Raw genomic sequence first — 15,489 nt, 5'->3', positions numbered from 1 at the left:
AAGACCACAAAGGAGGCGGTAGAAGACAGAGAGGCCACCTACCTGTCTGCGATGTGAAGGTGATAGGCCCATAGACTCAGCTTCATCGTGGGAGTTTCCAATGATCTTAAAGGCCTTTATTTCCACAGTGTCGAGCTGAGCAAGATGTGTGGAGCAGAGCCAGCCCAAAGGGGAGACCAGTACTCCATAAAGCTGCGGATGAAATCCTTGTAGATGGATATGTTTTGCTTGTGTTCAAGAACAGGTGAAGCATTGCACACCTGATATTAATGTGGTAACGCATTGCATGACACACACCTGTATCAAATACTGTCATTCTCGAGTTCCAGGTAAAAGAGAGGATGGGTTTCCAAATACTTTCACTGTACACCAGTGGTTGTGCCATATCAAATAGAGCATTTTGCATCGACACTTTCGTTTGTAACACAATTTGTTAACACCAATAAACTGGACGAGACCACTCCACTGGACTGGACCACTCTACTGGACTGGACCACTCCACTGGACTGGGCCACTCTACTGGACTGGACCACTCCACTGAACTAGACCACTCTACTGGACTGAAACCACTCCACTGGACTAGACCACTCGACTAGACTGGACCACTCTACTGGACTGGACCACTCCACTGGATGGGACCACTCCACTGGACTGGACCACTCTACTGGATTGGACCACTCCACTGAACTAGACCACTCGACTGGACTGGACCACTCTACTGGACTGGACCACTCCACTGAACTAGACCACTCTACTGGACTGGACCACTCCACTGGACTGGACCACCCCACTGGACTGGACCACTCTACTGGACTGGACCATTCCACTGGACTAGACCACCCTACTGGACTGGACCACCCTACTGGACTGGACCACTCTACTGGACTGGACCACTCGACTGGACTGGACCACCCTACTGGACTGGACCACCCTACTGGACTGGACCACTCTACTGGACTGGACCAATCTACTGGACTGGACCACTACTGGAATGGACCACTCTACTGGACTGGACCATTCCACTGGACTGGACCACTCCACTGGACTGGACCACTCCAATGGACTGGACCACTCCACTGGACTGGACCACTCCACTGGACTGGACCACTCCACTGGACTAGACCACTCCACTGGACTGGACCACTCCACTGGACTGGACCACTCCATGACTCCAAACATACATCATGTTTCCATGTGCAAGGAATGTTGAAAACTCACGCGTTTGCTCGGAGATTCGCTTACAAACCGGTTAACATTGCCAATCTTGCCCAAACAGCATAATGAGCTCAGTAAGTCATTACATTTCAAAACCATTTGACCTTCAAACCGACTCTGCCGGAGACTCTCCTTCGGCCACGTCTCGGTTGCTTCGGGTCGGTTCCTCGTCTTCAGTGAATCGACGGACATGCCGGTCGGACTTCAAATGTCGAATCAGATAATCGTCGTTGGGGAGAAACTCCGGTCTGTATTGAGGGTGACACAACTGAGCAGGAGGCAGTTGGGAGTGGGAGTATTGTGTACACAGAAGTTGATAAACTAGTAAAACTACCTTCCCATCCTGAACGATAACTAAATTACAGGACATCCCGTGCGAAACAATGCAGACACAGCTAGATCAAAGCGCCCTTGGTTTGATCTACCTTCTCTGCCCTTCTGATTGTCATGACAACAGTATTACCTCTGCCACCGAAGGTGAACAGAAGTTGTATTTTTACCGTCTGGTTGTCTGTGAGCAGGATATCTCAAAATGGTGTGGATGGATTTGGACGAACATTTGTGGACAAGTTGTGTGTTTGACAAGGACAAAATGATTCGGTTTTAGTGAAGATCCAGATGCAGATGCTGGAATTTTAAGTGATTTGTCACCATTGAGAGATGGGGCCCAAAAAGATACATAGCAGGATACTTCAAAAAGTTGTGGACGGATTTTGACAATACTTGGTGGATGGGTTGGTTCGGCGACAAGAACAAGCAATTCGATTTTGGTTCAGGTCCAAATGCATATCCGACCCATCAGTGGATAAACTGTCCAGTCTTCCGGAGGTATCCGCTCTACCGACCACCATTCTAGTTACCCTCGCCAGAGGAGAGAGTATTGCATTGGAGTCCGTTTGTCTGTTTGTCCGCACAGAATAAATATGATTTTCTCTGCAACCGTTGGTCTGATTGACAAGAAATTTTCACCATAGGTGTAACTCCACCTGTAGAATTTTTTATGATAATTATGACGTCATAGGTCACGTGGTTCGGCTGCCATCTTGGAAAAATCGAAAAACTTTGCACCTCTATATCTCGGAAAGTGCTGAATAAAAAAAGAGACATGGCTCATTGTAAAGAACTCTCCATGGGGAATAAAATATATTAATGGTGATGTCATAATTGCCTCCATTAAAAAAAAAAAAAACACCTTTAGAGGCCATTTTTCCCCGCAAGCGGGGGTTGGCCTTTTTCGGGAACTGTGGTTGTTGTTGTTTTTGTTTGTTTTTCGGTCCCCTTTTTGAAGCAATGATTTTACAGCCGGATGCCCTTCCTGACGCCAACCCTTTTTGCTGCCTTTAACGACAAGACAAGCAGGGAATTACCAGTGAACTGGTACTCAATTAGCCGACCTCGGAAGGATGACAGGCTGAGTCAACCCCCGTGGCGTTAATTCAGCGATTGACCGGGATTCGAACACCAGGATCCGCTAGGATCCTAAGCTGGCACCCTAGCCGCTAGCCCAACACCAGGGCCTCCATTATGACATCATAATTAGACAAGTACAAAACATCCAAACAAGATGAAATTTCTTCAGCGTCATGTCGGCATAAATTGGTGGAGAAAAAAAATAATTAATGATGACGTCATCGATCACGTGGTTCGGCCGCCATATTTGTTTTAACACAAAAGCCTCAAAAACCACTGAAAATACATCCTGGCGAGTGTTTGAAATCTCTGATTTCTCTTTCTTGTTTCACTCTGCAGTGACGTTTCAATTCGTGTTTGCCAGAAGTTACGTTTTTGGCTCCAAATGACATTCTGAAGTTAATCATTCAGCGTTATTAAAATGTGTGAATGACGAACCTTTGAACTTGGCAAGCTATATATCTCTCATGTGGAAAACACGAAACTTTGAAAAGTTAAAAACATGAACAAGGAGTCAACCCAAAATGTTAGTCAACCCAACTGGGGAAGACCAATATTACTCACCAAATGTTTATGTAGGCCGATGTGTCCACATCTTGTTAGTAAAATGGAGGCTTGGCTGTGCTTGATTCTCTACCAGTTGCATGTTTGTTCTTTCTGGCCTCTTACCTTGGAGATTCCGCATGTGGCTTTCCTGTAAAAACTCGTATACCTTATCTATTGGTTTTTGTGAATTACCACTGAATCAGCCATGTGGCAAGGAGACTGAATAAGTGGAAAGAAAATGTGCGTCAGAGTTTAATAATTCCATGAACACAACATGCATTTTAAGGCCATTTTCCCTGCTAGAGCGGGACACAATGATTAATGTGAAGTTAATGAAAATTTGTATCATTTTTGCTCACTGATCACGTGAAAGAAACTTCCCCAGTTTTTTATTCCTTTTTAAAAACTCGATATTATATTGGTTTGAGGACCTGGAACTGCACGGGAAAAATCTACGTGAGGGTTTCAGCACATGTTTTTGCATTGAAAAGCGATGGAGTTATTGGCTTCATGGTGGTGAACTATTCCCGGAGGCAGTTTCAGGAGGTGTTGGACATTGAAAAGCTATGGAGTTATTGGCTTCATGGTGGTGATCTTTTCCCGGAGGCAGTTTCAGGACGTGTTGGACATTGAAAAGCTATGGAGTTATTGGCTTCATGGTGGTGATCTTTTCCCGGAGGCAGTTTCAGGACGTGTTGGACATTGAAAAGCTATGGAGTTATTGGCTTCATGGTGCTGATCTTTTCCAGGAGGTGGTTTCAGGAGGTGTTGGACATTGAAAAGCTATGGAGTTATTGGTTTCATGGTGCTGATCTTTTCCAGGAGGTGGTTTCAGGAGGTGTTGGACATTGAAAAGCTATGGAGTTATTGGCTTCATGGTGCTGATCTTTTCCCGGAGGCAGTTTCAGGACGTGTTGGACATTGAAAAGCTATGGAGTTATTGGCTTCATGGTGCTGATCTTTTCCAGGAGGTGGTTTCAGGAGGTGTTCGACATTGAAAAGCTATGGAGTTATTGGTTTCATGGTGCTGATCTTTTCCAGGAGGTGGTTTCAGGAGGTGTTGGACATTGAAAAGCTATGGAGTTATTGGCTTCATGGTGCTGATCTTTTCCAGGAGGTGGTTTCAGGAGGTGTTGGACATTGAAAAGCTATGGAGTTATTGGCTTCATGGTGCTGATCTTTTCCAGGAGGCGGTTTCAGGAGGTGTTGGACATTGAAAAGCTATGGAGTATTGGCTTCATGGTGGTGAGCTATTCCCAGAGGCAGTTTCAGGACGTGTTGGACATTGAAAAGCTATGGAGTTATTGGCTTCATGGTGGTGAGCTATTCCCGGAGGCAGTTTCAGGACGTATTGGACATTGAAAAGCTATGGAGTTATTGGCTTCATGGTGCTGATCTTTTCCAGGAGGCGGTTTCAGGAGGTGTTGGACATTGAAAAGCTATGGAGTTATTGGCTTCATGGTGCTGATCTTTTCCAGGAGGTGGTTTCAGGAGGTGTTGGACATTGAAAAGCTATGGAGTTATTGGCTTCATGGTGGTGAGCTATTCCCGGAGGCAGTTTCAGGACGTGTTGGACATTGAAAAGCTATGGAGTTATTGGCTTCATGGTGGTGATCTTTTCCCGGAGGCAGGTTCAGGATGTATTGGGACATTGAAAATCTGTGGAGTTATTGGCTTCATGGTGGTGATCTTTTCCTGGAGGCGGTTCCGGGTCGTGTTGGACATTGAAAAGCTATGGACTATGGAGTTATTGGCTTCATGGTGGTGAGCTACTCCCGGCGACGGTTTTGGGACGTGTTGGACATTGAAAACGTATGGAGTTATTGGCGTTTTGGCTGCAGGCCGGCAGCAGCATAGCCTGACACCACATCCCAATATACAGTGTTTCAATTTGGAGTCAAATCTGCATCAGGAAACGAAATCAGGCCCGAGGCTCGTGCTTTAGCAAAACGGATTACTGGATTGAAGTTGGTGTTTGCCTCGAAGCAACAATATTTTATGATGTCCCCGAAAAAGTACAAACAGATTTTCTCTCCAAATGTGCTGTTGCTTCAAAGCATGTTTCTGTATTTCCTCGAGCTGAAGATTTGTGTGGTGGAGATTATGGTTCTAAAAATGGAAAATAAGGAAATCCCTATTAACCTTTGACTGCGAATACTCTAGTCCCTTGTGCAAGCGTAAGCTTATTTTGCAATAACGTCACAAAAGTATTTTTGGAGGTTGTTCCTCCATGACCAGAACGCATCGACTTCAAGACACGATAACATTCATTTTCTGGTCATTCAAAGGTGGACATTCTGCTTCCTTCAATTGCAGCAATCTCAAGCAAGAGGTCAGAATAGTTGCTCTTGGCAAAACATGCTTTTGACGAGGGGAGCAGGGCTTGCCAAACTAAGCTTTCCATTTGTGTCATCTCAGGTCTCTTCTACATCCGGCTCGTCTATTTCCTCCACAAGTAGCATGTTGCTCCTTATGGCATCTCCGATACCTTCCACAATTCCACAACTCCAGGGACCATTCCTTCACTTGTGTTACATACATGGCCTATTAGCCTTCCTGGATATCCCTTTATTGCATTGTAATAACTAGCAACGGTACCTGCCCTATGGGCGGGGCTTCAATTGGGAGGCCCAAATGAAAAGGCAAAATATCAGAAATTGAAGGCTTTTTTATTTATTTTAAACGATTTATATAAACATCCGTTGAATCATATCACACGCAAATCATCAAAATGTAAACAGTATTTGTAGAATTTCAAAAAAACCACATCACTGTTCATATCGGTAAATATTATTCCATCGTGTTTGGAACAACTGGAAAATTGGAAAAATTGGAAAAAAAAATTGGAAAAACAATATAGCCTATTTTACTCCAGGGGGTCCGAGGATGAACCACCCAAAATTTCGTTGCGATCGGTTCAGCCGTTTTTGCGGTACCTGGGAACGGACAGACAGACAGACAGACAGACGGACATTTGGTGAATTATAGTAAGATGACAAAACTCCATTGTGAACAGTCCGTCATCCTGTTGCCAGTCATGCTGCATTCTCCGTTGATTTCGGAGATCACAAGCTTGTTTGATGCCTGAAATTATGGTCATTATAAATCATTGCCTTCTTCTACAACCAATCTCACCACCAAAGGAGGATGGAGGTTATGTTTTCACCCCTGATTGTCTGTCTGTCCGTCTGTGTCTGTGAGCAGGATGTCTCAAAAAGTAATGGATGGATTTGGATGAAACTTGGTGGACACGTTGGGTGTGTGCCAAGGACGAATTGATTACATTTTGGTGAAGATCCGGATACTGATCCGGATAGTATTATTTTTTTAGTTTAGGTTGAGGTTTCGGTTTCCTACCTGAGACCATGGTCTGGCCTCAGCTCATGCTGGAGGTTCAATTATTTTTCTCTGTGCTAACCGTTTTTATTTTAGGTCAGTCAGATCCTACTCTCAGAGAAGGGACGAGTTATGATTTATTATAGGTGGAGGGGCAATGCCCTCCTCCATCATACTCCCCAATACCTACATGCAGGAACAGACTAAAAAGGTTCAGGACGGTCATGTTGATTGGTCTGTTGTGGAGGTGAGGTAGTGAAAGGGACTGTCGCTTGGAACCGAGATTATTAGTCCAGAGGCTTTGAGAAAGATGGTATGGCTGTCATGCCAATGGGAAGCCTTCCCTTGAGACCAAGATTCGCAGTTTTGGAGCAGGGGCCTAGTTACCCTGCGCTCGCGAAGCGAAAGTGGGGTTAAGCATTCAGGTGCGTATGTGTAGTCTGCATTTTAAAAATTCATTTTCTCGGCAACCGTTTGTCCGATTGACATGAAACTTTACCATAGAAGCGCCTCCGCCTGTAGAATTTTTTTATTCATAATTATAACGTCATAGGTCACGTGGTACGGACGCCATCTTGGAAAAACGTTACACCTCTATATTTCCCAAACCGCTCAATGGAAAAAATTGAAGCATGGCTCATTGTCAAGTACACACCATGGGGAATAAGATATGTTGGTGGTGATGTCATCTTTGCCTTCATTATGACGTCATAATTCGACAAGTACAGCACTTATCCGATCATTGTGAATTTTTTTTCTCAGCAACTGTTGGTCTGATGGGCACAAATCTTCCACCATAGGAGCGCCTCCTCCTGTAGAATATTTTAATGATAATCATGATGTCATAGGTCATGTGGTGCAGGCGCCATCTTGGAAAAACCGAAAAAGGTTTCACCTCTATATCTCCAAAACTGCTGAATGGAAAAAAATGAAACATGGCTCATTGTAAAGAACTCCATATGGGGAATAGGTGTTGTCAATGATGACGTCATTGGTGGCATAATTATGACGTCATAATTCGACAGGGACAACGCTTAGTCTGATCAGTTTGAAATGGATTGAGCGTGATCTATGCAACAATTATATTAGAGAATATAAATTTATGATGTCATCGCTCACGTGGTCTGGCGGCCATATTGGATCAAAGAAAAAAAAATGTTCAAAAACAGAAGAGTTGGCTCGCAACAAGTTGACTGCGCAAGGTAAGTATTCTATGAATACCATCTAGTTGATGCAGTTTTGGAGCAGAGAGAACCTAGGACAAGCCATGGAGAAACTATTGTATTGTAGGCCCGTTCATAGTGCACCGTTGGCTTTCAAGCTGACCGAGGCAAAATGGACAATTAAGTCATCCGAGACAGCAGCAAAGTGATTGTACATTTCAAGTTAAGAAAGTTTGTTTCTAGGAATTTCCTCCCATATAAATTGCTCACTTTGTCACGTATTGGCAAGATATTGCTGCAATCTCACGGAATCATCATGCTTTCATGAGGTTTGAGTGAGTAGAGAAAGGTATTTTCTATTAAGTGCGTAAAAAGTTTTCGGCAGAAAATGGCGACAGAAAAGGAGACGGTGAAGGAGCCCGGGCTCCAGCATGAGACGGACAAAATGACGGGCAGGACACAAACTCGTCCGAGAAGATATTTATTCTCAAAACCAACTCGGGAACACTGAAACCATGGGTCGCTACAACGGTATTGTTTTTAACAGACATTTGAAGGATAGGCGAAGTCACTTCTGCCGTTCCACATTGACAATGTCATGCAATATGGCAACGTGGAGACGACATTTCCTCGATTCTGTTTACACTCGTCATATACGTATATATATATTGTATACAGAATCGAGGCTCGTGTAAGAGCCAACACATTGAACATGAAAACATGCACAGACACATAAGCATGCAATGAAGGGAGCGGGAGACAAGAGGGGGGTGGGGGCGGGGGGGGGGGGGGGGTGGGGAGCACATCACACACAAGCACATCAACAGAAGAGAACAGGGACGTCGGTAGATCTGTGGAAGGGGGAGGGCTGGGGGAGGATGGGGGGGTGCACAGTATAAAGTAAATGAACACTTCTAGGAATTTCAGGAAAGAAGTTGGGGATTAAAAGAAGCGGATTTGGGGTGCTTTAACGGTGGTAGAAAAGATCAAGGTTTTGGATGGGGGAAGATAAGAGATGGTGGTGAACAGCTGCTTTAAAGACCTGGAGGGAGGAGAGGGATTGAAGAGAGTGTGAGAGGTTGTTCCAGAGGCAGGAGAAAAGAGTAATGAAGGAGTGAAGGTGAGCAGAGAGTCTTGATTTTGGCAGAGATTTAACCAGAAGAGGGTTGCTGGCAGATCTTGTGCATCCTGGAGGAATATTTGGGGGACAAAACACAGACAGAACAGGGGGAGCAAGGCCGGAGAGGAGGCGATAGCAGACAGAAAGACCACCAACCTGCCTGCGGTGAGAGAAACAAAGGCCCTCGGAGTTAGCTTCATCGCGGGAGATTCCAATGATTCTGAAAGCTTTGGTTTCAACCGCGTGGAGCCGAGCTAGGTGTGAGGCAGGAGCACCGGCCCAGAGGGGAGAGCAGTATTCCATTGAGCTGCGGATGAACGCTTTGTATGTGGCGAGGGGCTCAGAAGTGCCCAGAAAGGTCTTTGCACGATGGAGGATGCCCAGTCGGCGACTGGCTTTGGAGGGCAGCAAGTCACAAGTGACTTCTGCATGCTGTTTATCAATTCTGAATATGGTAATCTGTTTGGCTTGCTATTAAATCTCTTCATGTAGGAGGATGTGATCAGAAGACCGATGCTGCACATTGACATCCTGGTTCTATGGGTGGTTACAGCGAGTTTCTTCTTGCTGAAGCCCATTTCTACATCAGCATTCCCCTGATGCTGCGAGCTGTGCTAGATTCATCAAGCCTGGGTACTTTACCATTTGGCTTAGTGATATAATATGCTCATATTTAAGCCGGAAGCGATCTATTCTCTTGAACCTTTGCTCCAGTTCATTGTGGTGATTTTTCTCATCTTCATCTAAATCTAACTGCCTGCCATCTTCAATTTCTTCTTCTTCAACTTCTTAACTTCCGGCTCTGTTCAACTGGCAGGTTTGATGATTTAAGGCAGGGGTACCAACCAACTCTACCAATTTACACAGTCGACATGCATATTTTGGTTTTGAATCCCATCTGTTGCTTACTTTCCCAATGCACTGATTTTTCATATTCCTGTTATTTTTTCCAATGGCTCTCATGCTGGAAAGCAGCCAAACTGAGTGCCGAGGGCCTGCTTGATCTTTACACATTGTATTTGAACCTCTTTGTGCTCCAAGGCCACTCTCTGGTCCATTTTTCATGTACGACGACTCTTCCATATTTCATAATTCACCATTTTTTTATATGGATCGAGGTTTACGTAACAGTGACATTATATGGATAACTGAAGTAGTGTGTACAAATAAACGAGAAGTTGGTTCTGTACTGCCCCTCCCTGCCTTTCACTCCACCATGGAGGTAACCGTTTGGTTTTTTTTGCTTCAACATGTTGGCAGCCCTGTTTTAGGATATCATTCAGGTATGTTTTTCTCCAGCTGACCCCACAAAAATGTGGGAATAATTGGGCTGTTGAGGAAGTAAGAGAGAGTGAGAGTCCTCAGGAATGTCTTCTGATTGGTACGCCATGCATTGTCTATTTTGTCCATGTCAACTCTCAGAGAAGCTACAAAGTCTGAAACTAATTTCCTCGTCACTTCACTCAATTATTTTTCTGCTCTGGCAATTGGATGCAAGGCATGGAGATTCCAAAGTTGCCTGTTCTTCGGCAGAAATGTCCAGAGAAGTTCCTCAATGACGGTTTTGTCGAAGCACCTGTTTTTTGGGGCCATACATGAAATCTGCAGTTGTTGAAATACAGGCTTCTCTCGAGCTTTTGGCATGGGGATGTCCCATCTGAAAGTATTTAAAATGCTATACCTGGTCCTTTTGACTGTCCTCTGGCCATTATCTACCAATAACATCAAGCAGGCACCAATGTTTTGCTCTTCCAGTTTCATCAACTGAATCCTATAGCCAGGAGCTTCATTTCTGGTGTCATTTTCAGTCTTGCTCTGGAGGCATGGTCTGAGTCCATTAGAGATTGAATGGATGCTGCTTTCGTGGCTTTGGAGGTAAAAGCCTTTTGCTATGCCGGGGTCGGTAAACGTGCAGGGAATCATATCTGACAATTCACCAGACACCTGAAAAAGCAAATTACTCGTAGCAAGGTATGAGGGATACCAGACAGTTTTTTGCATCAGCAATATTGGCCTGCGAAACATTGCGGAATGTCTACTTCATTTTGCTTCACATTGCTCTGATCAAAGCAATTCTTTCTTCCCTCTTGATGATCATTTTTATTTGCATGAATAACAACTTGATTCCAACCTCAATTTGATATGTCGATGTTGTCTTCATAAAGGTAACATCTGACAGTGTAGCTGTCTTATGGAATAGCCCAATGACTAATGAGATCAATCAAAGCATCTTTGCAATTCAATATGGCTGGTCTGGATGAAGTTTTTGAGCCAATTCATAATTTTAGCTTGTACATGAAAACAAAAACAAAATTATAACTTCTTTTAAGAAATTAACACCAAAATGTAAAAGGGTTCAAGTTCAGGTTCAAGTAAAGAAGAGGGAAATATATTGTTGTGGTCGCTTCTTACGGACCAGTGTCCTGATCGCAATCCTGATGAACCAATCTTACGGTGGACCGCCGAGTGGACTCGTGGTCAAATCTACCACCCGCACGATCACCAATTTTGACGGTTCGTCGAAAAAGACTATACGCCGTCCGCTGGGAAAGCTGAAAAGCCAGAAAACTCCAACGAGATTCTGTCACTGTGATAAGTTCCCCTTCTTTCAGGCTATGGTGGGTCGGGTGAAGCCCGAAGAACCACATCACGATTTGAAAACCCACTATCGGATTATGGCACCAATTTCCACTGGCCGTGCTTTTCAAAGCACGCCGGTGTTATGATACTTCAATCGGGGACCACACACACACAGGCGATGTGAAAACCAGGTTTAATAGGCAATAAGGAAATGGATGGAGAATGAGGAAGAGAAAGACAATCCACACATTCATACAATTAATGTACAGCACTATAGATTCCCTGTGCCCACGATTACTCAATCGGCTTAACCGTTACGCTAACCATTCACATGACAATTACTAAGATGTGGTGTGGAGGGAGGGGGTCACGAGACAAAAAGATGGAACCTTATCCCCACACAATGCCTGCATGGGGTTAAAGCTGTGTGTCGAGGTGGGAAGAGATTATATTGTGCGGATCACGTCCGGTTTTGCGGTCTCCTATGGTCAGTGTCTGTGCAGCCTTGCAAAGCACAGTCTTGCTTTCGCAGTTCTGCACCCTCAGCTCCTCTCCGTCCCTCCACTCCTAACCCACTCTACACTCTGCCCTTAAGTTGTCCGCAGCTACACGCCCATCGTGCATCAGGAGCCAATGACTCCTCCGAACTCACGGCCGTGAGGTAATCATTCTGGCTGGTGTAAATGGCCGTTCACGGCTCGTTTATAAAGAAAACATATAGACATATTACAGAGGGATGATTTAAAAGCTTAACAAGGAATAATTGGGTCATAGACACATTACAGAATGGAGGGCCCACAATTATATGTTTAGAAATACTTCAACAGATTGTGATCCTTGTACACAGATACCATACACTTTATGCTGAACATTTCATAATGAAATAACTATCCTACATTGCCCTCTTTAACTCGTACCGCATTCCCGCAACAACATGGTCTTGTGACAAGTGCAAATTTGCAGACATTGTGAGACACATTTCATTAAAAACTTCATCATGACATCATTTTTCAAGTTTACAATATTTGAATGATCTCAAAGTTTAATATTATTCTTGTACAAAATACTTACAGGTTGTGATGAATCTTAGTTATTTATATGTACCTCTCCAACAACCCAAACTGTCGGCGAAAAGCAACGAGTTAGTGGCTGGAAAAAAATGACATTGGATAAATGCAAAAACACTGGACAAATGCATGTTATGGTACAAGTCCATAGAAATGGAGGTAAAGATGATACGATACCATAAGTATTAATGTGTATGTGTGCATGTATTTTAGCCAAACCTTATTCCTTTCATGATTATGCCATTTCTGTCATTTTTTTCCATTTGTTAAAAAGATTGGTCACTTTGTATTGGCTTGTTTTGTTTGATTCTTTCCCTGGTATTTTGAATAGCCTAAGGCTCCATCCAAGCAAAGTGGGAATCAGTCACTTTCTTAGTCATTTCCCTTCGGCTTAAAAATTGCAGAAATGGAGATGGTAGCCACTGGGAATGGTGTGATGATTTTTTTTCTGATTTTGAGATTCATTTGAATGGAAAAGCGACAGAAAGCTGATTCTTGCATGTCTTGTGTGCGCACAGATTGGTCACGTTGATTGCTTCGATTGTACCTTTTTCTTTGTTTCAAACTACATGTATTTACAACTTCCAACTGGATTAAGATGTTAAAATGGTAAAATTAAATTTTTCATTTACAAAAAGAGAAAGGAGGTGTAATTCAGCCGAGGTTGAGGCCATCTATTCCTGATACGTGAAACACCCTGCAACCCATGCCTACAGAAAACAGACTTTTTGTAATTCCGGCTGCGTTTTCCATCCAATAATCATGTAATTTTGTTTTAAAATTATCCCATTGTAGGCCCTCCTATGTTACAAGTTTTGTGTCAATCGCTCAAGCGGTTGTGGAGAAAACAAATTGAAAAGAGAAAAGGTGAAAAAGTGACAGCGGAAGAAAAAAAGGTGCCTCGGCTGACGTTCCACAACATGGTCAAGGATGGTTGTGGCCGCTTATAAGTAGTTTAAGGATCCAAAATACAGCCAAGACACCTCGAATGTTAAAGTTTTCAAAAAACACTCCTTAAAAACTACTTGGAAAAAATAAACCAGAATCTGTAATGACACACTACTGTGTGCGGCTATGTCTGTGTTATGCAGTATATATATATATATATACGACTTGTAGAGGGTTTTTCAAAAATAATTAGCATAAGGGAGACCACATGGCACATATTGCCTAAAATGCAACACACACCATGTCCTGTTTGCTCGGAACAGTGTTTGCTAATCTTCACCTTTTTCTTTTCAACACTGAATCTGCCTTTTGATCCATGCTTAAAAAACTTCTTCCTGGCAGGTCAAGCCGACAGGCCCTTTCTAAATTTAGGTTGTCACATTAAAGATCACATGGTATCTTTCAAAACCAGTTCTCTATTTTGCGCTAGTCACCTGACCAAAGTTCCTGCTTGGGCTTTGTAATGATGGAGATCTGAATGACTGTTGGAATGCGAATATGACACATGCATGCATGATGGGTCAAGTGACCTTATTATGTGCCTTCGACAAACCATGATCAGCAGTGCAGTTACAGTTCCTCTTTTAAATCCAGCACTCTATCGTCATCAACAACAATCAGTATCGATTCCCCCTGCACTTTGCCCCTGGTCGTATGCTAGATCTTATGGCTCTTGCCGCATCTTCTCATGCCTTACAAGACCTTTCCCATACAACGCGGGCATGTCATGCATGGCATTAAACAGATGACGCATGTCATCGTCTATCCAAGCCTCGATACCCACTTCCCTAATGTGTGAAAAAAATAGTTTATGTACTGTGCCTGAGTCCTTTTTGGTAGCCTATGACATAATTTAAATTGCACCTTGAACTTAAGGAAAGGGTACAAGATGTCCATTGATTGGTGCCTTAAAATGATTTAAATGAACTTTTATGTTCTTAAAATGATTAAAAGTATGTTCTGCATCTCCTCCCTCCCCCCCCCCCCCCCCCCCCCAGCTAAGTTACGTTAGTGTGCCTAATGTTGTATCCTGACCATTTCAAGATTTTTTTTTCCCCCTCTTGTGGAGAAATAATTGGCGCAGTTGTTTTTGCAAGCACATCTGTACTTCGAGATATAAAGCATGGGGGTTGTACTGGAAAACCTGAAAAAAAACCCAATGTCGTACATCCTCAGTGATGGGTTCGATGTGGTACCCTCAGTGATGGCCTGTGCATGGCTTAGATGAGAAAGTGTCGACCCCTCCCCACCACATGTCCCACTTATGTTTGGTTTACAAATCGATGACGTGCATTCTTGCTGCTTATCGTTCACGTCATCTGCATGTCTTACATGAGGGTTTGTGCTGCTATTGCATTTTAACAAGTAACATTAAGGCAGCTCTGTGGAAGTGCAAAACACTAAGAATAACGGAAGTGCAAAACCGGTAGGGTGACCTCAAACGTGGATCGGTGAACACCTAATTTACACCGTCTGCATCCACCGGCTCCACTCGGTTCAGCTTGATCTTCCTCATTTTGCTTTTGCTCTTTTTGCTCTTCTGAGTTTCTGCACATCCACGAATACAGAGCGAATCTCAGTGGAATTGGTCATGCACACAACTTATGTCAGAGCTGCGGAAGTTGACCATGGGTGTTTGGGAGGGTGAAACAAGTAATTATAAGGAATGATTAGGGAAGGAGGAAGGGGATGTATAGAATAAAGAAGCCAAACATCCTCACCTGCATTCACCCCCTTGTGGCTCTCACCAGAAAACCTCTTCCCTGGACTCGGCGTTTGTTGAATCCTCTGGTTGTTTGTCTCCATAGCATCATCGTCAATGTTTTCCGAAGGACCACCATTTTCCCCTTTTGTCTGCTGAGTGTGAGGAGAAGCACTTTCCTGCTGCTGTCTTAGCATTCTGGCTTTGTTCTATGAAAGCAGAAAGAAGATTCTTAACATGACTTTGACAGGAAAGACAGACAGGTAGCACACAACTGCTCACGGCAGTGTCACCTACAATTATACTACAATCACCAACTTAAAGTTAATGTGTCCCTTATATGGACAACCACTGCTTCAGATGCACAGTTTATCGTATGAAGATTAAACTGGGTATTAGGTA

At 43.7% G+C, this 15,489-nt stretch overlaps 3 protein-coding genes across 3 annotated transcripts in view; 2 read left to right on the top strand and 1 right to left on the bottom strand.

Moving 5' to 3' along the window:
- The window catches only part of SNX14 (sorting nexin 14), a 776,643-nt gene that overhangs the window by 269,045 nt on the left and 492,109 nt on the right, over window positions 1-15,489 (top strand). The window lies entirely within an intron of this gene.
- STX11 (syntaxin 11) overlaps window positions 1-15,489 on the top strand; it is a 64,317-nt gene that overhangs the window by 988 nt on the left and 47,840 nt on the right. The window lies entirely within an intron of this gene.
- Window positions 12,894-15,489, bottom strand: part of ARL13B (ARF like GTPase 13B) — a 104,174-nt gene continuing 101,578 nt past the window's right edge. The window contains exons 8-9 of the mRNA XM_078774026.1: window positions 15,107-15,296; window positions 12,894-14,933 (exon numbers count right to left, since the gene is read on the bottom strand). Coding sequence (XP_078630152.1) covers window positions 14,845-14,933; window positions 15,107-15,296 — 279 coding nt within the window. The 3' untranslated portion in view covers window positions 12,894-14,844. The remainder of the gene's footprint in view (window positions 14,934-15,106; window positions 15,297-15,489) is intronic.

Source organism: Myxine glutinosa, chromosome 3, assembly GCF_964187855.1.
Source record: "Myxine glutinosa chromosome 3, kmMyxGlut1.1, whole genome shotgun sequence".
Taxonomy (NCBI): Eukaryota; Metazoa; Chordata; class Myxini; order Myxiniformes; family Myxinidae; genus Myxine; species Myxine glutinosa.
Note: the sequence above shows the minus strand (reverse complement) of the source record. Positions and strands in the feature narration are given on the sequence as shown.